This window comes from Sycon ciliatum, chromosome 8, assembly GCF_964019385.1.
Source record: "Sycon ciliatum chromosome 8, ocSycCili1.1, whole genome shotgun sequence".
Classification (NCBI taxonomy): Eukaryota; Metazoa; Porifera; class Calcarea; order Leucosolenida; family Sycettidae; genus Sycon; species Sycon ciliatum.
The window spans coordinates 10961053-10985092 of record NC_088650.1 but is presented as its reverse complement, the minus strand read 5'-3'; the positions used below and the strand labels follow the sequence as shown (position 1 = coordinate 10985092).

Below are 24040 nucleotides of genomic sequence, written 5' to 3'. Positions count from 1 at the left end.
ACTTGCACGCCACTAACTGTGACTTCACTGACAATAGGTTGCACAAGGATCCCGTGATCCTGGACGTTGACAGTGATTCAATCACAAACGGCACCGCAGGTGGTGGGACTGGCGGTGTTGGGAGTGACAGCGGTGCAACTGCTGCTGCTGCTGCCCCAGGCACTGACAGTGGTGTCAGTGCTAGTGAGGATGACGATGATGTGTGGATGGAGCGTTTAAAGCCAGTGAAATGCACAGACCAAGACGTGTACGCTTCCCCCGCAGACGTGTGATAGTGCACGAGTTGGATGACATAATTATCATAATGGAGTGAAGATCTGGTGGACATGCAGGCGTTTGCAAAAAAAAAAAAAAAAAAAATGACAATGGCACTCGACATTTGATGACCGTCATCGATCTTTTCGGTCCCTATGCATGGTGGGTTGTACCGCTCCAGAACAAGACGGGCGCACTTGTCAGAGATGCGTTTCGCAGCATCGTGACCAGCAGCAAGCGCTCACCTCGCAAGCTGTGGGTCGATGAGGGTAAAGAGTTCTACAACGCAACAGTCAAGCAGTGGCTTGCTGACAACGGTATTAGCATGTACAGCACTCATAACGACGGCAAGGGGCGGTGGCTGCAGAGCCATTCAACAGAACGCTGAAACACTTTACAGCAAAATCAACAAAATGTCTACATCAAAGTGCTACCCAAAGTCCAAACTTGTACATGACTACAACACCAGCAAGCACCGTACCGCAGTATTGGTATGAAACCTGCCGAGGCGTCCGAGGAGCGTAATGCATCGTTTGTACAGGATCACCCCAGCAAAAGTCCAGATGCACGCACAGCGCGGCGACGCTATGCTGTGAACGATGAAGTGAGAATTGCTGTGAGCAAAGCTCATTTCGAAAAAGGGCTACACACCCAATTGGACTGAAGAGGTGTTCGTCGTGAATAGAGTTCTACCCACCCAACCACCCACCTACAACATTCGAGATCTCATGAACGAGCCTATTCAGGGCAGTTTCTACGAACATCAACTGCAGAAAACCAAGGAAAACCAAGTTCCGCGTGGAGAAAGTCCTGCGCAAACGCCCCGGACAGTCTCTGGTCAAGTGGAAAGGCTACCCGGACAAGTTCAACTCCTGGATTGACAACGGACAATTGAGCAAGCTCTAGCTGCCGACAAGAGCAATCTTATTCTTATTATCATCATCAACATCAACATCAACATCAAACATTGCCATCATCGTAAACATCATCAACTGTGCAATTGCATTTCACGCAATTATGTTTAGCTATATTAAAAGTCTAGTTAAGTTATGGAGAAAACAAAATTATGTAGTATGTAGAAAAATAATAACATCAACATCATCATCATCATCATCAAGATCAAGATCAGTAACTCATTAGACAAATGGAATTGATATGGTACAGGGTGTGACTAATAATTGTGATTGTCAACCACAACCATCATTGTTCAGTCATCCAGCAGTGCGATGCGGTGGTGCCCATGTGCAAGTGTGCTGACACCGTCCGTTCGGATGTATCGTTTGCTGTCGAACGGCGACAAAGACGACTTGGTCATCGTCTCGGTGAAGATACGATGCGAATGGCTGCGCAGGGTGGTCATTGCGTGTGACATCCTCGTCCTGTCGACCAGACACTGACGGTAGTCCGCGATCGTGAATCTTCTCGTCACCGCTCTCTTGACGCCCTTTGCACGCTGACCACTCTCCTCGCCATCGTACGCGTACATTTTGGATCTGAGCGCCACGAACTCTGTCATGAGCTTCCCTCCGAGCTCGTCCTTAAATTTACCTACAACCTTCTTATTACTCTCGCTGTACAGAGGACTGTCGGGGCTAAAGTTGCTGGTGTCGTACTGATCGGCCATACTCTTCATGTCCGCATAGAGGTCCTCCGTGCGGAACAGCAGCACCAGCGAGTCCGTGTCTGTGTACAGCAGGCTCATGCGGTCTCCGTAGCGTGGCTGGAGCTCGTCATAGTAAAATCTGTACATGAGCTCCTTGCTCAGCTCCAGGATGCTCATGCCAACGTACACCGGCTTGTTGAGGTGGACCGCAAGCTTCCTGTTCTCGACGCCCACAAGCCCGTTGTCGAAGAGGACATGGCGGACGTAGGTGGACTTAGCCACAGCTGTGAGAATGGTATCTTCCTCGTCTTCCACACGCAGCAGTCTAATGGAGATCCTTCTTCTCACATTCTCCATTGTCTTCCCAAACACAGCGTTATTCATTAATTTGAAGAAGTCCTTCTCGAAATCGTTCTTCGCCTTCTTCCGAAGCTCCGTGTTCAGCTGGATGTAGGGCTTCATCCACGGAGCTTGGCGGAAACTGAGCACGCGGTGTACAGCATCGATCCTCAGACCTAGACGACTGTACAGCCTGAGGTTACGGTAGTGTGCTACGTAGCGCTGCTTCGGCATGAGGTTCGGGACCAGTTTCGGAGCACTCAGTCCGGAGACAGGATCTGCTGCAATCAAGTCGCGCTGGTATGGCGACATCATACTCTCGGTGATGGTTACACGCTCCGGTGCGGGTGGGTAGTCGTTCAGGCGATCGTGGAACTCTGTGGGCACTGACAGATCACACTCCACCATGTACCCAGTGTCTGCGTCATCTGGCTGGGTGAGGATCTTCTGCAGGAGTTCGTCACTGGGGGCACACCACTGGAATTTTGATGTCGGCAAGTGCTGCGACATGGCCCAGCCGTACAGGTTGTTCGCGTCGAGGTATTGAAGATATGTTGACGCCTGCTCAGGGTCGTGTGAGCTCATGTACTTGTTGTTCGCCCTGGCGTGGCGGTGTGACGCCATTGTAACACCGCCACGAAGACCGCGCTCGACGAACAGATGCATGTCCACGTCGTCCAGCAGAGTGAGCGAGATTCCTGTATGTTTCAGAAGGGCGTCCCACGCGAATCCAGGCAGGGTGTAGTAGTGTGTCGGGTCCAAATCGTACGTGGCCATTGCAGTGCATCTAAATTTCTCAAACACATCTGCAAGAAGGTGCACATCGGTCTTCAGGTAGAGATCATGGTAGTCGCCCATGTCGCTGCATGTGCCGCTTGGGTTATACATTCTAGTTGGATACCCTGCAGATGCTGCAGAGCGCGGGACAAAGGAGATACGCTACTGGATGTCACACAGTCAAACACCCAGGAAGAACAAGTGCACGCTGTCATTCACTTCCAACCCACTCCATGCCAATCAAGCCGTACTGAGAATGGACGATACCATCACAGGTGTGTACAGAAACTACAACATTTATGATTCATTCCGTTTTCTTTACCAAGTGTATTGATAAATTATAATAAAATGTTTTTAATGAATAACGTCATGTATTATGATGATGATGATGATTTGAGTGTGTGTGTGTGTGTGTGTGTGTGTGTGTGTGTGTGTGTGTCCACATGTCAAATAATATAGCTCAAAGTGAGGGAGGCAAGGATAGACATAATAGTAATCAATGTGAGCATTTGTGGAATTCCACAATTCGTGAATGTTGACTGAGTTTGCTGACAACGCTTGTAGTGCACCACGTCAAGAGCATGCAGTTCTCGATCGAAGAACTCAACTAGAGTGCAGTGCAGCTCATGATCGTATCCTCTCAGCGACACTTCTTCACACAAGAGAATGAGCATTGCAACCAACACGATGATCATACTAATGTTGTTACTGGAAGGGGTGCTCTTCACCTTCTTGAACACGCAGGATAGGTTCTTCATGAGGTGGCGTTGAGCAATGTCCGACTTGCCAGTAGCAGTACTAGGCGTACTTCCATCAGGGCTTGGATCAACTGGAAACAGCAGCTTCACTACATCAAGTAGTTCTTTCCGCCCGCAGCAAGCCATGTCCTTGGCAGCAATCCAGATCAAGTTGGTTATGGGGTGACTTTCAACAACTGCTTGGTCATATCCATGGTCTCCATTGAAAGGTTCCACCAGGTTTGTCAGCGAGGTTGCGATTCCCAACCGCGCAGCACAACGCATCAGCGCACCCATTGGACAATGGCCGTCCTCACCATGATCTTTCAAAATAGACCACATGTTCATGATCTTCTTCTTCTTGTTGTTGTTGTTGTTGTTGTTGTTGTTCTTCTTCTTCTTCTTCTTCTTCTTCTTCTTCTTCTTCTTCTTCTTCTTCTTCTTCTTCTTCTTCACCAAAGTAATAGCAAGGATGAAGACAACAACAACAATTACTTGTGACTTGGCAAGGATGCTTTGCGAAATGATGGAAAATTAAGAGGTCAGGGGTTTTATACAGCGGCAACGGTACCCTTCATCATCATCTTCCTCGCCCTACACATGGCACTTGAGAAACGGTACAGCGCACATTTCATCTCCGCAGGAATTAATTCCACACGAGGTTCACAGCACCCGTAAGATTGGATTAGTCTTTGCATCAGTTCCTTCTCCTCAGAATTAAACTCTCGGATATTCTGCTTAAACTTCTTCAGCTGAAAAGGGGTAAGAGGTTTTGTACGGATTAGAAGTTGGCGGAGCCAGGCTTTCGAAAATTGCTGCGGTTTGCAACTCATTAGCTTGCTGGATCGTGCCCACGCCACATGGCTCTTTGGAAGATATGGCTGAAGCTTCTGGCAAATCTCGTCGTGCTCAGCACAGATGCATGTCAGAGCTATGGCATAGTTCAGGCTCTTGTAGCCACTCTCCTTCTTCATGTACTGCAACGGTTCCAGCACACCGTGAAGGTTCAGCAGGACACCAGTCTTCTGCATGAAGCGTACCAGATGTCTGTCGACGGCAGTCAATCGCTCCCGAGCTGCATATAGCCGTGGGAGAATGCATCTCTCCGTAAAATTCACCTCCGGCAACAGCACGCTATCAAGAACAAGTCCGCATACAGTACACACAAAGTGCCCCTCGTTCACAACTTGATGATTATGAAAACATTTGTCAATGTTTGGACTAGGAGGAGGGGCATCAGGACAAGGGTCATCGTCATGCTCAACGACGGCGCGTTGACGCTCCTTGTACGCACGCAGTATTTCAAATTGCTCTTCAATATCCATTATGCTAACTGATCACATTTTCCAGTAAACGCTGCATCATATATCAATTTATAAATGAGTCACACCTCCTAAAATACCCCCCCTATGACATCCGTAGAGCTAGTTCTAATTAGCCTGGGAATACCTAGAAGGTTCCAGAACACATTCCCAGACAGTGACTCTTATCAACAACCACACCCACCACTTTAAAAGCAATTATGACGCCGAGAGGCACTTCAAACACCACTTAATCATTAATCCAATTAAATATGACACCTGGCCCACTTCAAAACCACTTCAGATCTCAAGTGGCCACTTCATTACCACTTATCCAATTAAAAGGTCAAGTGGCCACTTAATTAACAACCGCAAAGTTCAAGTACCCATTCATAACCACTTATCTGTGCCAGAACCGGCTTGGTCCCTACTACTAGCCTGCAAGAAAGCATCGCTCTCTGCTCAATACACAATGTTTCACACAGGGCTTCTGTGCCAATCACAGTAACTGTGTGGATTAGGAGTTTAGGATCGCAACTTTATCGTTATTCTTGTCCAAAGAAACAGTAGAATATCAGGAAAAAACAACATGACTGTATCATGCTACGAAATAGTGGTAGCAACTTCGGCGATAATTGTATAGCAAAGGGCTTGCTCCCCCCCCCCCCGATCATGGAGCTCGCGCTTTTCAGCCAAATTGGCTTGACACTTGACTGACTCTTGACTGACTCACGACGAGTTTGTATCCCTGGTGATGTTTGGACCTGGAGAGCACTATATAAGTGATGCTCTTCAGGTACAATCTTCCTCAGCCTTCTCAAGCTCAAGTGATGGGGAGCGAATTCCCCGAAACACTGTGTAGTGAGCAGGGAATGGTACTTTCTTGCAATTTTTGCGAGTCGAAGGTTAGATGGACTTCCAGTGTGCTCTGGATGGCAGTCGTGAGTCAGTCAAGTGCCAAGTCAAGTCGGCTGAAAAGCGCGAGCTCCATGATCCAGTGGGGGAGCAAACCCTTTTTTAATTGCTATGTATCATGCTCCGCGGGGTATACACGCCAACTGTGCAAGGACACGGTGTTGTGAGGACATTGAATGATTCAATGCTTCTTTGGCCTTGGTGGCTGTAGTCAACAACTGGCGACGAAGATGGCCGTTGCAATTGGAGCCATGGAACCATTTTCGGTTGGAACGACGGATTGGTCTACGTACTATGACCGCGTCGAGCAGTACTTCGCTGCCAACAATGTGGCCGAAGACAGGCAAGTAGCCACCTTCCTGACCCTGATTGGTGGCTTGACCTACAAACTGTTGGCTGACCTGGTCAGCCCGGACAAACCGAAGGACAAGACGCTGAAGGAGCTGTCCGACGCGCTGGCTGCGCATTGTGCTCCGAAGCCCTTGGTGATCGCGGAACGATACCGTTTCCACAAGCGGGATCAACGCCAAGGAGAGTCAGTAAATGCCTACCTCGCGGAGCTCCGACGGTTGGCACGATTCTGTGAGTTTGGCGATGTCCTGGATACCACGCTGCGGGATCGGTTCGTGTGTGGTATCAGGAGTCAAGCTCTCTGCAAAGTTCTGTTGGCAGAGAAGGACCTCACTCTGAAGACCGCCATCGAGAAAGCCAACAGCCTGGAGGTAGCTACTCGCGATGCATCCGAGCTCGCGGGCAGTGCCACTGCTGCTGGTGTACACGTTCTGGGCACATCGCAACATCGTCGTGCTGGCAGACCATCGTTCGGAGGTGCGAAGTCCGCGAACTCAGGTCAATCCCGTACGAGCTATTCAGCATGCTTCCGCTGTGGCTCGACGGCACACGGCGCAAGTGAATGTCCCTTCAAGGCATATGAATGCCGCCACTGCAGGAAGACTGGGCACCTCCGCAAGGTTTGCAAGAAGCGCCTCGCGGAAAGATCGACAGATTCACAAGTGGTAGCAGCGCCTGCCACAGCTTAGCTGTCGATGTCGCGGACGACGACGAGTTCGCACTTTCTCTTCTAGCCGCAGACGTCCTTCAAGCGCCAGCAGTCGCCACGGATGAAACGACACCCACGACCGTGCGGAAGGCACTTTGGATTGATGCTATCGTCAATGGCCAGTCGGTCCGCATGCAGGTCGACACTGGAGCTGCGGTGTCAATCATTCCGAGTGCGATTTATCGAAAGTCGCTGTCTGCCTCGCCTCTCACCGCGAGCAAGCTGAAGTTGCGTACGTACACCGGCGAGCCCGTGCATCCTCGCGGAACGTTCGTAGCACGCGTGGAATACTACCATCAATCCGCGGAGCTACCACTGCATGTGGTGGACACGCAGGGGCCAGCGCTGTGGCCGGGACCTGCTTGCCCACATCGCTCTCGACTGGCAGCGCTTGTTCCAGGTCGAGATGGCTGACGTCCCCTCCGCAACCGTGTCCCCTGGCCGGCAGCATCCAGGATCAGCAGGTACGCGTCTTGAGCAGCTCAAGGAGAAATTCTCCGATGTGTTCAGCGACGACTTTGGCAAGCTCAAGGACGCCAAGGCTCGTCTCCAGCTGAAGGACGATGCAAGCCCTCGCTTCCTCAAGGCGCGCCCATTGCCCTACGCCATGCGGCCAAAGGTGGAAGCTGAACTGGACAGGCTGGAAGGTCTGGGTATCGTGAGTAAGGTACAGTGGAGTGAGTGGGCGACACCTATTGTGCCTGTGATGAAGCCCAACGGCTCAGTTCGTCTCTGTGGAGATTTCAAAGCCACATTGAATCCACACCTGAAGGTGGACCAGCACCCGCTACCACGCGTGGAAGATGTCTTCGCCACCCTGGCTGGAGGCCAGCGATTCACCAAAATCGACCTAAAGCAGGCATACCTCCAAATGGAGATGGATGACGCATCCAAACCACTCCTCACACTCACGACGCACAAGGGCCTGTATCAGCTCAACCGACTCGGGTTCGGTGTTGCCTCTGCCCCAGCGCTCTGGCAACAGGCTATTGACCGCATCTTGCACGGCGTCCCAAGCCAGGCCTGCCTACTGGACGACATTATTGTCACCGGCCGCAACGACGATGACCACCTGGACAATGTGGAAAGCATCCTGAGTCGTCTGTCGGACCACGGCCTGAGAGTCAACCCGGCCAAGTGCACGTTCTTTGCAGACCAAGTCGAGTACTGTGGACACATTGTCAGTCGCCACGGCTTGCGCAAGACTGATGGCAAGGTCAAGGCTATCAACGAAGCCCCAGCACCGCAGAACGTGTCCCAGCTACGGAGCTTCTTGGGCATGGTGTGCTACTACCAGCGCTTCCTCAAAGACTGCTCCACGACCCTGCATCCACTCAACAACCTGCTCCGGAAGGGTCAGTCCTGGCGCTGGACAGCGGAATGCGCGGCTGCATTCAAGGCTATCAAGGCAGCCATCGCCTCGGATCAGGTCCTCATGCACTTTGATGCCGACCTGCCCGTGCAGTTGGCAACCGACGCATCACCATATGGCCTGGGGGCGGTGCTCTCGCACATCATGCCGGATGGTACGGAAAGGCCGATTGCCTTCGTGTCACGGTCCCTGACGGACACCGAGAAGCGGTACGCCCAGATCGATAAGGAGGCGCTCTCTATTGTCTGGGGCGTCCGCAAATTCCACACGTACCTGTTTGGCCGACCGTTCGTCCTGCTGACGGACCATGAGCCGCTGACAGCCATCTTCAGTCCTAGCAAGGGATTGCCAGCCATGACGACGGCCCGCCTACAGCGGTATGCTATCTTCCTAGCAAGCATGAATTATGAGATCAAGTACCGCAAATCAGCCGATCATGCAAACGCTGACGGCCTGTCACGCCTACCGTTGCCACACTCACCACAGGATGAGAGCCTAGACTGGGCAGACGTGTTCAACATGGCCCAGATCGACCCGCTTCCAGTCACGGCAGCGGAAATAGCGCGTCACACAAACCGTGACCCAGTTCTCGCCAAGGTCCTAACCAGTGTCAGCACCGGACGGGCCCTGTCAACAACCGACGGTGACATGCAACCGTTTGTACGACGCAAAGATGAGCTGGGCCTACACCAAGGGTGTGTCATGTGGGGAATCCGTGTCGTCATTCCTTCCCCACTGCGCCACCGAGTACTGGAGGAGCTGCACAGTGGCCATCCTGGGCTGGTTCGGATGAAAGCACTAGCCCGCAGCTTTGTATGGTGGCCAGGCATCGACACAGACATCGAGCAGACCGGCAAGGCCTGCCTTGGCTGTCAGGCACACCAGGCGGCGCCACCGAAGTCACCGCTACATCCCTGGGAGTGGCCGTCCAAGCCATGGCAGCGTCTCCACATTGATTTTGCCGGGCCGTTCCAAGGGCACATGTGGCTGATTGTGGTGGACGCCCACAGTAAGTGGCCAGAAGTGCTACCAATGAGCAGCACCACTGCCCCGGCTACCATACGCCGTCTCCGAGAAGTGTTTGCTCAACATGGCCTGCCGGACCAGATCGTGAGTGACAACGGCCCGCAGTTTACTGCAGATGAGTTCCGCCGTTTCACAGAAGCCAACGGCATAACGCACACGTTCTCAGCACCGTACCACCCAGCGACTAACGGGTTGGCTGAACGATTTGTGCGTACAATGAAGCAGGCGCTCAGGTCCCATTCTGCCACAGCACCGCTTGAGTTCTTGCCTCGCTTCCTGTTGGCCTATCGCACCACACCCCATGCTACAACGAATGCCACACCAGCATCCCTGCTAATGCACCGGGAGCTACGCACTCGGCTGTCGCTGGTTCAACCCAGTGTCCAGGCATCTGTTGCTAAGAAACAGACAGCTCAGCGTAGTGCAAGATCAGCGAACCGTGAGCGCACGTTTGCTGTGGATGACACCGTCATGGTACGTGACTACCGCACCAACGCACCACACCCGTGGATTCAGGGCACAGTGCAAGCGGTACACGGCTCCCGCCACTATACAGTGGAAGTTGGCCCAGACCAGCAATGGAGGCGCCATGTTGAACAGCTCCGATCAGCCGACTCCGCTCCGAAATCATCCGTACCGATGAACACAGCGCCTTTGCCGTCCGTGGCAGAACCGGATCACAGTTTGTGCTTTCCGACTGCTCATGTGCCAGCTAGTGTTCCGACACCACCCAGTGTCCAAGCCACTGCTACTCCAACACCTCCGCCTGCGCAAACACCAGTAGCTGCAACTACGGCAACGCAGCAGGTCCAGTCGCCGCTGGCACAAGATACGACTGAACCCCGCCGTAACCCGCCGAGAGCCCGAGTCCTGCCGGCTCGCCTGAGAGACTGAATTGCTTCTTGCTCACACAATTGCTGTCCCGTGCTCTCAGCTCATCCGCTTCTTCTTCTTGTGCATTAAATGTTATGCCGTATAGGAATACCTCATAGCTCAACATGTACCATAACATTTAGGGGAGGAATGTAGTGTATGTACCAGACATGTATTCATCTAATTGCAAGTACTATTGATCCACCCTAAAACCACAACCGCTTAGGCATGAACTCTCTATAGCAATTCATTGTACTGCCACCCAACAACCAACGCATCCCGCACCCGGGATACAACTCCTATATCCTCTAGCACAATCATACCTCAACGCTTCTTATTGCTTTGCAACCGTAGAATAAACTTGTATGTAAACTCTACGTGTGAACCCACAGTCTCTTGGTTAGAGACACAACAGTGGCAGTGCAGCAAATCACTGCAGAAGCACATAACACTCAATAGCCTGTTACATTATACCGGCTCCAGGGCCCTAAGTCGAGGCTATACCTAGTTTAGGTTTGAAGTAACGAGTAAACATGCAGCTTGGGTTCTCTATGGTCACATACATTGCCACCCACAGTACTACAGCCCATGCAAGTAATAATTCCAGAGAGGAAAGCGAACAGACATTTCTGAAATCACACATTACTCACCATAATCAGAGATGAATTTTTCCAGGTCAGGTATTGGAGAAGTATGGAGGTGGTTTCTTCAGTGCTCCTACAAGAACAAAAGTTTAAAAGGTGCATATCAGCTCAACAACCACATGCCCGATAGTGCTAAAATGATTATAATTGTTTATTCGTTACTTACTGGACAAGAAATATTTCGAACCACTATTTCGATGCTATCAGCTACACGTAAATGGTTGCAGCAGTATTTGCGCTGATTTGGGAATTTCTACCTTTCGGCTCCTTCTAGTTTTGAGGATCAGAAGCGCTCCCACAGAGATGTACACCAGACCTGCTTTGAACTGGTGCGCCATCCGTGGCATGACAGTCCTACGTTTTGAAGTAATAAAAAGCTACAGTCCATTCATAAGAAGATGGACTTCTAGCTTTTGGCCATTAATGGGTCAAACTTTCAGTTTTTTTAGAATTTTTTTGGCAATCGCCTATGGAATACTCTTCCAATTATGTTTCTGAAGTCTATTTCTCCAAAAAGCAAACCGTAACAAGAATAGGATTTCGGCCAAATTTGCTCCAAGAGAACTGAATTGGGAAAATCCAGGCCGTTTCACTCTACTGGCAACAGTACGAGTACATTGTGTGGTTCCAACCCCAGTTGAGGTACCTTTTTTGGACCCTTTTGAAGTTTCAAATTTCGCAGCACTGCACCACGTACCATAAAATAGCAGAAATTGGGAGCTCGCCAGAGCCAGGGCCCATCTTTTTATGAATGGACTATAGGGCTCCGGAAAACTTCCTTGTGCGAGTGCGAGCGCTCTCCACATCAAGTGGTGTATTTGGTCGGTTTACATGTTTTCCGTGTTACCAACTATAAATGCATTCTCTCTCAACATCCCAGGTATGGTGTCTAGGCACATATGTACCTGGAGCATATGCAAGATGAATGTTATTGCAAGTTTTCCCACTCAAAACAGAACATTATCGAAAGACAATTAAGCGGGATTCACAGAAGCTTTTTTGCGATGCGACACGCGATCTGCGACGGACGCGTGCGATGCGAACTCGCGAAATACCATTCACAGAAGAAGTCAACGATGCGACAAAGTTTTGCTGATTTGGGTACGTCACCATGATATTCGCGCGGTTTGACACAACTTGAAAAAATTTATAGGTAACTCTTGCACCTTTGTACAACTTTGCTGTAGAAAAGGTCAAAATCGTACACCAAATCGCTTGTCGCATCGCATCGCATCGCAAAAGTTGAGCCAAGCTCAACTTCTGCGATGGCCTGAGATGGCCCAGTTGCGGCAGTTGCGTGGGGTGCGACATGGCTGCGATTTGGGGTTTTCCCGGTTTCGCGTCTGTCGCATCGCGTGTCGCATCGCAAAAAAGCTTCTGTGAATCCCGCTTAAGCGACAAGCACTAGTTGATGCGATGGATAAGAAATTTTACTTTAGACTTGTTCACACACCTCAGCCACTTGGCTAGCCTTCTGCAGCAGCCCTTCAACAGCTGCAAAAAGGGAGGTTTTGCCACTGCTTTATCACCATCATCATTTCAGTTACTTGGGCTGGACGACGCCCACAGAGTGTGTATTGCTGTACGCGGCTGCAGTGGAATGATTCGGAAAGTCAGTTATTCGCACAAATTGAAGTAGGTGAGAAATCTGCTACACGTGATCCCAGGCCGTCCCGTTTCAGACCAGTAGACAAAGTACACATGAATTATTGCAAATCCATGACGGAAGCCCCAAACACCTTGCTAAGTATAACTGGATTGTTTCCATTAGAGCAACCCTCTTCTGCTCTTGATTTCCGGAAGTCGGCTGGATACGATGGCCTCCCAACGAAATTGCTTTTAAAAAGATCCCTGCAGCCGAAATCTCATGCTCCCTCGCAACGCTTTTCAATGAGTCATTTGTGCGAGGCGAGCAGCCGTAAGATTGGCGCGATGCCACTATCAGTCCTCTGCACAAGAAAGCCTCTTGTGCAGAGATCACCAGCTACAGGCCAAGCTCGCTCCAGAGTGTTGTCAGCAAAGTTCAGGAGAGGATTGTCCACCAACGCCTCTATACCCACATCGAGCCCCACCTACCAGACGACCAATCTGGATTTCGATTCAAGGACAGCACTGAACTTCAGCTCTCCCGTCTAGTTCATGAGATCTCCGCCAGCCGAGATGCCGGTCAGCCTGTGTGAGTGTGCTTCTTTGATCTATGAAAGGCATTTGACTGAATCTGGTATGCCGGCCTCCTGGCAAGACTCGAGCACCTTGGTGTCCGTGACATTGCCCTTGCCTGGCTCAAAAGCTACCCGACTCGCCACCGACAACGCGTCAAGGCTGGCTCCACTATGTCGTCATGGAAATCAATTCCAGCTGCAGTACTCTCTGCCCTGGGGCCTCTTCTTTTCCTCGTGTACACGATCGACCTCCTCCCAGCATGTACAAACTTGCACACCAAATGCAGTCAGTTTGTGGATGACACGGCACTCATCACGGCGCACCACACAAGGGATTTATCAGCTGCATTCCTCCAACGCGCCGTTGACGCAGCAGGAAGGTGGTTGAATGATTGGCATATCCTTGTCAACACCACGAAAACCGTCGTCCTTTCCTTCCAACCCAACACATCTAACACATCACACTCCACTCGACCCTTCTCCAGCAGTTCCACTAACATAGGCACCTTGGGGCGTTACACTCTAAGATGATATGTGATGGACCCAACATATTATACAAGCTACCAACAAAGCCAAGAAATTACTGCACCAACTTCCACAAGACACATGGCAAACTGAATGCTTTCAGCCTATTATCAATATACACGACATACGTCCGACCCGTTCTCGAATACGGCAGCCTTGCCCTCTCCGACACCGCACAGCAACAGCGGGACACACTGGAGAGAATTCAGCGCCGTGCTATACACATTCGCCTTCGGATTCCCCTCTTTGCACCAGTTCAATACAGTTCTCTCCTCCATCATGCAAAGCTCCCCACCCGTAGCTCACGACTCCTTGTTAAGCAAGCTCTACCAGCATGGGACATCCACCACCAAACCTCCCCACCACATCTGCAACAACCACATCTTGCACCACAACATCAACACCAACCATATACCCTTCGACAGACAAGGGCCTACTCCATCGGACTCCCACACACACAAACAGGCACCGAGACTACCCCATCAACAGTGCCCTCGCCCTTTACAACTCACTCCCTATCGGCATCACAGCCCAACCTCGTAGAAATTCTTTCCGACACAATACATCCAGCCTTCTTTTGAGCAGTACCTGTTCCTGCTCTGCACACCCTCTTGGTTTCTGATATATCAAACGTGTCTTTAACTATCTCGATCATCCCTGCTATTGTCCCCGCATTGGTCATAGCATCCCTGGATTAATTTCCATCTAGCTGTTTCTGGCTAGTATCAGTTCCATCACAATTATCAATCTTCCTTATCGGCATCTTGCCATCATGGAATAGAAGAATAAACGAGAGAGCTTGGAAGCTCAGGGCCCTACGTTATGCTTTTTTGCCTTGATGATCTAGACAAAAAAAGCATAGGGATGTTATAAATTCTTATAAATTTCTCCTTTTTTTTAAGACATAACCTGGGATTCGAACCCGCATTATCGCCCTGCATGCATCCCCCGATACACTTCCCATACCTACTAATTCTTCCAAGTTGCTTCGCGTTATGATCTTTTCATTTGAAGCCCTATTTGAATATGCATTGTGGCCAACCGTCTTTGATGGTGCGGTATGGTACGGGACAGGTACGGGACAGGTACGGTCGAGGGTAATACAACACCGTCTACCGCCTTGATGACGGCAAAGAAAGCATAGGGATGTTATAAATTTTTCAATTCTCCTATTTTTAGGCATAACCAGAGATTTGAACCCGCACTATCGTCCTACATGCATTCCCCCGTACACTTTGCATTCATACTCCTTCTTCCAAGTAGCTTCACGTTACGATCTTGCGTTTGAAAGCCCTATTTGAATATTGCGGCCAGCTGTATGTGGCCAGCTGTGTTTGATGGTACGGTACGGGACAGATACGGGGTAGCGCCAAGCGTGACACAAACAAACAAACAAACAAACAAGCAAACAAACACCAAACGAGAGAGCTTGGAAGCTCAGGGCCCTACGCTATGCTTTTTTTGCCTTGATGACCTAGACAAAAAAAAGCATAGGGATGTTATAAATTCTTTAAAAAAATCCTTTTTTTAAGACATAACCTGGGATTCGAACCCGCACTATCGCGCGCCCTGCATGCATCCCCCGATACACTTCGCATACATTTGTTTGTTTGTGTGTTTGTTTGTGTCACGCCTGGCGCTATCCATATCTTACGGCAAAAAAGCATAGGATGTTATAAATTTTTCAATTCTCCTAATTTTTTCAGGCATATCCTGGGATTCGAACCCGCACTATCTCCCTACATGCATTCTACCATACACTTCGCATTCATACCCATTCTTCCAAGTTGTTTCACATTGTGATCTTGCATTTGAAAGCCCTATTTGAATATGCATTGTGGCCAGCCGTCTTTGATGGCACGGTACGGTAGGGGATAGGTACGGGACAGGTACGATCGAGGGTAATATGACACCGTCTTCCGTACCGTACCGTACCATCAAACACAGCTGGCCACATACAGCTGGCCGCAATATTCAAATAGGGCTTTCAAACGCAAGATAATAACGTGAAGCAACTTGGAAGAATGGGTATGAATGCGAAGTGTATGGGGGAATGCATGTAGGGCGATAGTGCGGGTTCGAATCCCAGGATATGCCTGAAAAAAATAGGAGAATTAAAAAATTTATAACATCCCTATGCTTTTTTGCCGTCAGATACGGATAGCGCCAGGCGTGACACAAACAAACAAACAAACACACAAACAAACAAATACCAAATTAAAGCTGTGTGGACCCTGGCTAGCGCCAGACGTTACTGAAGTAACGTCTTCTGCATAGCTACGGGAATTAAAGCTGTGTGGACCCTGGCTAACGTCTTCTGCATAGCTACGTGTTGTGTCTCTAACCAAGAGACTGTGGGTTCACACGTAGAGTTTACATACAAGTTTATTCTACGGTTGCAAAGCAATAAGAAGCGTTGAGGTATGATTGTGCTAGAGGATATAGGAGTTGTATCCCGGGTGCGGGATGCGTTGGGTGTTGGGTGGCAGTACAATGAATTGCTATAGAGAGTTCATGCCTAAGCGGTTGTGGTTTTAGGGTGGATCAATAGTACTTGCAATTAGATGAATACATGTCTGGTACATACACTACATTCCTCCCCTAAATGTTATGGTACATGTTGAGCTACGAGGTATTCCTATACGGCATAACATTTAATGCACAAGAAGAAGAAGCGGATGAGCTGAGAGCACGGGACAGCAATTGTGTGAGCAAGAAGCAATTCAGTCTCTCAGGCGAGCCGGCAGGACTCGGGCTCTCGGCGGGTTACGGCGGGGTTCAGTCGTATCTTGTGCCAGCGGCGACTGGACCTGCTGCGTTGCCGTAGTTGCAGCTACTGGTGTTTGCGCAGGCGGAGGTGTTGGAGTAGCAGCGGCTTGGACACTGGGTGGTGTCGGAACACTAGCTGGCGAATGAGCAGTCGGAAAGCACAAACTGTGATCCGGTTCTGCCACGGACGGCAAAGGCGCTGTGTTCATCGGTACGGATGATTGCGGAGCGGAGTCGGCTGACCGGAGCTGTTCAACATGGCGCCTCCATTGCTGGTCTGGGCCAACTTCCACTGTATAGTGGCGGGAGCCGTGTACCGCTTGCACTGTGCCCGGAATCCACGGGTGTGGTGCGTTGGTGCGGTAGTCACGTACCATGACGGTGTCATCCACAGCAAACGTGCGCTCACGGTTCGCTGATCTTGCACTACGCTGAGCTGTCTGTTTCTTAGCAACAGATGCCTGGACACTGGGTTGAACCAGCGACAGCCGCGTGCGTAGCTCCCGGTGCATTAGCAGGGATGCTGGTGTGGCATTCGTTGTAGCATGGGGTGTGGTGCGATAGGCCAACAGGAAGCGAGGCAAGAACTCAAGCGGTGCTGTGGCAGAATGGGACCTGAGTGCCTGCTTCATTGTACGCACAAATCGTTCAGCCAACCCGTTAGTCGCTGGGTGGTACGGTGCTGAGAACGTGTGCGTTATGCCGTTGGCTTCTGTGAAACGGCGGAACTCATCGGCAGTAAACTGCGGGCCGTTGTCACTCACGATCTGGTCCGGCAGGCCATGTTGAGCAAACACTTCTCGGAGACGGCGTATGGTAGCCGGGGCAGTGGTACTGCTCATTGGTAGCACTTCTGGCCACTTACTGTGGGCGTCCACCACAATCAGCCACATGTGCCCTTGGAACGGCCCGGCAAAATCAATGTGGAGACGCTGCCATGGCTTGGACGGCCACTCCCAGGGATGTAGCGGTGACTTCGGTGGCGCCGCCTGGTGTGCCTGACAGCCAAGGCAGGCCTTGCCGGTCTGCTCGATGTCTGTGTCGATGCCTGGCCACCATACAAAGCTGCGGGCTAGTGCTTTCATCCGAACCAGCCCAGGATGGCCACTGTGCAGCTCCTCCAGTACTCGGTGGCGCAGTGGGGAAGGAATGACGACACGGATTCCCCACATGACACACCCTTGGTGTAGGCCCAGCTCATCTTTGCGTCGTACAAACGGTTGCATGTCACCGTCGGTTGTTGACAGGGCCCGTCCGGTGCTGACACTGGTTAGGACCTTGGCGAGAACTGGGTCACGGTTTGTGTGACGCGCAATTTCAGCTGCCGTGACTGGAAGCGGGTCGATCTGGGCCATGTTGAACACGTCTGCCCAGTCTAGGCTCTCATCCTGTGGTGAGTGTGGCAACGGTAGGCGTGACAGCCCGTCAGCGTTTGCATGATCGGCTGATTTGCGGTACTTGATCTCATAATTCATGCTTGCTAGGAAGATAGCATACCGCTGTAGGCGGGCCGTCGTCATGGCTGGCAATCCCTTGCTAGGACTGAAGATGGCTGTCAGCGGCTCATGGTCCGTCAGCAGGACGAACGGTCGGCCAAACAGGTACGTGTGGAATTTGCGGACGCCCCAGACAATAGAGAGCGCCTCCTTATCGATCTGGGCGTACCGCTTCTCGGTGTCCGTCAGGGACCGTGACACGAAGGCAATCGGCCTTTCCGTACCATCCGGCATGATGTGCGAGAGCACCGCCCCCAGGCCATATGGCGATGCGTCGGTTGCCAACTGCACGGGTAGGTCGGCATCAAAGTGCATGAGGACCTGATCCGAGGCGATGGCTGCCTTGATAGCCTTGAATGCAGCCGCGCATTCAGCTGTCCAGCGCCAGGACTGACCCTTCCGGAGCAGGTTGTTGAGTGGATGCAGGGTCGTGGAGCAGTCTTTGAGGAAGCGCTGGTAGTAGCACACCATGCCCAAGAAGCTCCGTAGCTGGGACACGTTCTGCGGTGCTGGGGCTTCGTTGATAGCCTTGACCTTGCCATCAGTCTTGCGCAAGCCGTGGCGACTGACAATGTGTCCACAGTACTCGACTTGGTCTGCAAAGAACGTGCACTTGGCCGGGTTGACTCTCAGGCCGTGGTCCGACAGACGACTCAGGATGCTTTCCACATTGTCAAGGTGGTCATCGTCGTTGCGGCCGGTGACAATAATGTCGTCCAGTAGGCAGGCCTGGCTTGGGACGCCGTGCAAGATGCGGTCGATAGCCTGTTGCCAGAGCGCTGGGGCAGAGGCAACACCGAACCCGAGTCGGTTGAGCTGATACAGGCCCTTGTGCGTCGTGAGTGTGAGGAGTGGTTTGGATGCGTCATCCATCTCCATTTGGAGGTATGCCTGCTTTAGGTCGATTTTGGTGAATCGCTGGCCTCCAGCCAGGGTGGCGAAGACATCTTCCACGCGTGGTAGCGGGTGCTGGTCCACCTTCAGGTGTGGATTCAATGTGGCTTTGAAATCTCCACAGAGACGAACTGAGCCGTTGGGCTTCATCACAGGCACAATAGGTGTCGCCCACTCACTCCACTGTACCTTACTCACGATACCCAGACCTTCCAGCCTGTCCAGTTCAGCTTCCACCTTTGGCCGCATGGCGTAGGGCAATGGGCGCGCCTTGAGGAAGCGAGGGCTTGCATCGTCCTTCAGCTGGAGACGAGCCTTGGCGTCCTTGAGCTTGCCAAAGTCGTCGCTGAACACATCGGAGAATTTCTCCTTGAGCTGCTCAAGACGCGTACCTGCTGATCCTGGATGCTGCTGGCCAGGGGACACGGTTGCGGAGGGGACGTCAGCCATCTCGACCTGGAACAAGCGCTGCCAGTCGAGAGCGATGTGGGCAAGCAGGTCCCGGCCACAGAGCGCTGGCCCCTGCGTGTCCACCACATGCAGTGGTAGCTCCGCGGATTGATGGTAGTATTCCACGCGTGCTACGAACGTTCCGCGAGGATGCACGGGCTCGCCGGTGTACGTACGCAACTTCAGCTTGCTCGCGGTGAGAGGCGAGGCAGACAGCGACTTTCGATAAATCGCACTCGGAATGATTGACACCGCAGCTCCAGTGTCGACCTGCATGCGGACCGACTGGCCATTGACGATAGCATCAATCCAAAGTGCCTTCCGCGCGGTCGTGGGTGTCGTTTCATCCGTGGCGACTGCTGGCGCTTGAAGGACGTCTGCGGCTAGAAGAGAAAGTGAATTGAACTCGTCGTCGTCCGCGACATCGACAGCCAAGCTGTGGCAGGCGCTGCTACCACTTGAGCGTTTCGCTGAATCTGTCGATCTTTCCGCGAGGCGCTTCTTGCAAACCTTGCGGAGGTGCCCAGTCTTCCTGCAGTGGCGGCATTCATATGCCTTGAAGGGACATTCACTTGCGCCGTGTGCCGTCGAGCCACAGCGGAAGCATGCTGAATAGCTCGTACGGGATTGACCTGAGTTCGCGGACTTCGCACCTCCGAACGATGGTCTGCCAGCACGACGATGTTGCGATGTGCCCAGAACGTGTACACCAGCAGCAGTGGCACTGCCCGCGAGCTCGGATGCATCGCGAGTAGCTACCTCCAGGCTGTTGGCTTTCTCGATGGCGGTCTTCAGAGTGAGGTCCTTCTCTGCCAACAGAACTTTGCAGAGAGCTTGACTCCTGATACCACACACGAACCGATCCCGCAGCGTGGTATCCAGGACATCGCCAAACTCACAGAATCGTGCCAACCGTCGGAGCTCCGCGAGGTAGGCATTTACTGACTCTCCTTGGCGTTGATCCCGCTTGTGGAAACGGTATCGTTCCGCGATCACCAAGGGCTTCGGAGCACAATGCGCAGCCAGCGCGTCGGACAGCTCCTTCAGCGTCTTGTCCTTCGGTTTGTCCGGGCTGACCAGGTCAGCCAACAGTTTGTAGGTCAAGCCACCAATCAGGGTCAGGAAGGTGGCTACTTGCCTGTCTTCGGCCACATTGTTGGCAGCGAAGTACTGCTCGACGCGGTCATAGTACGTAGACCAATCCGTCGTTCCAACCGAAAATGGTTCCATGGCTCCAATTGCAACGGCCATCTTCGTCGCCAGTTGGTTGTGTCTCTAACCAAGAGACTGTGGGTTCACACGTAGAGTTTACATACAAGTTTATTCTACGGTTGCAAAGCAATAAGAAGCGTTGAGGTATGATTGTGCTAGAGGATATAGGAGTTGTATCCCGGGTGCGGGATGCGTTGGGTGTTGGGTGGCAGTACAATGAATTGCTATAGAGAGTTCATGCCTAAGCGGTTGTGGTTTTAGGGTGGATCAATAGTACTTGCAATTAGATGAATACATGTCTGGTACATACACTACACTACGGGAATAAAATAAAGTAAATAACCCGAAATGCTCTGTCTTTGCCCGTGCTAATTGCTCCCCTAATACCGAAATATCCTTTCTTCACGCCACACTTCCTCTGGTCAGCCCTGCCAACCGGCCTTCAAACGTGTTCAACTATCAAGGAATTCAAGCACCATCTTTTTCGCCACACGTAATTCATCACTCCAGTATTGCTTCCTCTTGCAGTGCTCTCTTCTCTCTTTATTATTTAGTTTGTCGTTGTTGGCTACTGCCCGACTTCCCATGATTATTGGCAGACTTACGAGCCAGGAAAAGCTGACAGAAGAAATAAAGAATGAATAGCTGATAAAGTGATCAGTGGTAGGAGTGGCAGCCGTGTGTTAAACAAGAGTAAAACAGGAAGCCTGTGCAACGTATTCACCGGACAGAAAGCGACAGAGGAGCAGAGAGCAGACATGATGAGTTTCTACAGCAGAGAAAAGAACCATACATGTACCTGGCATATGCTGAAAGCCACATTCTTCCACTCTCCAGTGCCCCTCCTCGAACTGGACAGCATTGGCTCCGAATAATATTCTCGAAAGTCACAAGTGACAACCACCTGTAAAGAAGAAACAGAAAGACAACAAACTTGTACAAGTACTGGTAACATCAGTGCTCATACGATATCTAGCAATTCCCAAGATACATGGGACAGCATCAGTTGATGTTGGTGAGCAGCTCATCGAGACATCCCGAGGACTGACTGATGATGGACACATGGCACACAAAGAAATTAAGTCTCCTGTCACGAAGATATGCGAAGATCGCTATGCAGACATTAAAACCACAAAATTTGTCAACAATGGTACAGCTGTCCTCAGTGATGGCACGTTTGAAATATTTTATTCTCACGATGGCCTGTGGCCAATACACGTTGTTGTTGTTGTTGCTGTTGTTGTTGCTGCTGTTGTTGTTGTTGTGGTTGTTATTGTTGTTGTTGTTGATCCTGCTGCTGCAATCCGTAGTGGTGTAAAGATATGGGACCAATTAAAAAATCTCTGGAGGAGGGCAACCCCCCCCCCCCCCTTCATGGCTGCACCAAGGCAATGGGATTTTGATATGCATTGCCATGCGTGCAGAGCTACGTTAGAAAATACAGCAATTATTATTTCCGTAAATACATGTAGCACGAGAAAATGCAAGTGCATAACGTATTATCTCTAATATAAGCACAGTCTCCAATAATAGCACGTCTCCAATAATAGAACACCTTGGGGCGGCATTCAAAAAATAAAGTGCTCAGTCTCCATTATAAGCACACTGTGTAAATTCATTATCTGTACTGGCGAAAAAACCCTGAAATGTGTGTGTCTGACATGAATTCGGCATGGCAACAAGCCTCTGAAATGAGGTTGAAATAATAATGGAACAGTCTCCAATAAAGGAACGTCTCCAATAATAGCACGGGGCGGAGGTACATTGAAAAAATAAAGGACCGTGCTTATATTAGAGATAATACGGTACAATCGAATACACAGTAACACTCATCTGTGCTGAACACTCACACATACATGTACATGTATGTACATGGTATTATGGTCTCTGCACTGCAACAAAATAAACTGGTTCACCCTGATGATGGGCGAGGCCTGAAAATTTGGTGAATAAGAACCCAAAGTGACTTCTGCAGCACAGAGACCATGCAAGAGTGTTTGGACTGAGTGTAGTGATAATGGAAATGGTGCAATGGAGTTTGCGAAACCTATAATGTATCCTATCATAATCTTACCAAAGAATAACATAACTCGGAATGAGGGGGACGGTCAAGCTTTGATGATGGACACGTCCGGGATCCGGGGCTTGATGAGAATCCAATACAGCGGTAGTACATATTCAGTAGTTGATTATGGCCGTTGGTAGTAGGTTCATGGTGCATTGTACAGTGATTATGTGAGCAGTAATTACTCACTCCATCAAGAAACCTTTCCACTCGCCTGGTCATGGTGGGAAGTCCGATGGCAAGAATACCAAGCGCATCCTCACTCACATCGTCAAAGTTTGAGATTGATTTCTTATACTCTTGCCTTTTTGAGTCTGCAAACATTTGGTACATGGTATCGCTGCTCGTTTTCATCCATTTGCACTCAAAATAATTACAAGCCGAAAGTCAAAAAACCCCATTGACAGTTTTTGAATCAACCGCGATCATACAGCTTGCAACACGTGTGATTGCGGGGATTTCCCTGGCAGGCAATGATTTTACATGGGATGAAAAAGAAAAAAATGGAATAGAGAATGACAACGACGTTTGAACGTTTGGCAGCAAGTATAAGTAGATTGACATGATTGTCTTGTTGAAATATAATTCTGGACTGCGTTCCCTTTAGCTGCTTGCCCGGGATTGTTGAAAAAGCTAGAGAATGGCTGAAGTTAAAAGCGCTCCACCTCCGAGTAAGGGGAGGAGAGTTTCTCATGGAGCTGGTGGAAGGAGACGTTTTACTTCCGAAGGTAGAGAAAGAACACCCAAGAAAAGACATCGTAGGGCTACGTCAAGTGTGGCTGCCTTTCATGTCTTCTATGGTGGCGACATTTCAGATCCCTTGAACCTTAATTCAGCTCACGTGGATGCTGATGATAGTCAGAGTGGAGATGATGAACCAGAGGAATATGTACGCAAGCCAGTCGAGGACACTCCGCAAACATCTGAACAGCCTAGGCATGTGGAAGATCCTCTCCGATTACTCTCGGATGACAAAAAGGAAGCACGGCGGGAACGAAAGAAACACCAGCGTAAAGTTGCTGCTATGAAGCGTGAAGAGAAGCGCAAGCAATCCACAGGGGATGAACAGAAGGATGATACTGGTGGACGCCGCCGAAAGCGATCTTTCTCCAACGATGGCGAGTCAACTGATGATGGTGGAAGAGTTGTGCGAAAAAAGAAGAAGAAAAAGAAGGCAAGTACAGGCCCTGATTCGCACATGGTGGATCCAAACGGCCTCACGTTCAGACCGCAGGACGCCAAATTTGCAATGGGAAATTACAACAGATATTATGGCTATCGAAATCCGACAGGACAATCGGACGAACGCCTCAAGAGCTTCCCGAAAGCTATATTCTGTGATAAAGCCTGCCTGGACATTGGCTGTAACACCGGTCATGTCACGCTTTCTATTGCCAGAGACTTGAACCCGGCAAGTATCATCGGTGTTGACGTCGACCGCACCCTGGTGGAAACTGCTGAGAAGAATGTACGGCACTACATTGTAGCAACAGAATCGGAGAAGGATATGCCAGTACCTGCAAAGCGTGACTTTCCACTGTCTTTCAAGTTGTCGTATGGGCCCC

At 50.6% G+C, this 24040-nt stretch overlaps 1 protein-coding gene and 2 long non-coding RNA genes across 3 annotated transcripts in view; 1 reads left to right on the top strand and 2 right to left on the bottom strand.

Moving 5' to 3' along the window:
• Positions 1-24040, bottom strand: part of LOC135823025 (uncharacterized) — a 75027-nt gene that overhangs the window by 8433 nt on the left and 42554 nt on the right. The gene's annotated exons all lie outside the window — the stretch shown is intronic.
• LOC135823831 (uncharacterized) lies at positions 10904-22828 on the bottom strand. The gene is made up of 3 exons (XR_010554772.1): positions 22485-22828; positions 21210-21314; positions 10904-10975 (listed from the first exon to the last, which is right to left on the bottom strand). It is a non-coding gene; the product is annotated as an uncharacterized LOC135823831 (long non-coding RNA).
• The window catches only part of LOC135822948 (probable RNA methyltransferase Y17G7B.18), a 9944-nt gene continuing 8904 nt past the window's right edge, over positions 23001-24040 (top strand). Inside the window, exon 1 of the mRNA XM_065335789.1 lies at positions 23001-24035. Within this exon, the coding sequence (XP_065191861.1) occupies positions 23116-24035 (920 nt within the window). The 5' untranslated portion in view covers positions 23001-23115. The remainder of the gene's footprint in view (positions 24036-24040) is intronic.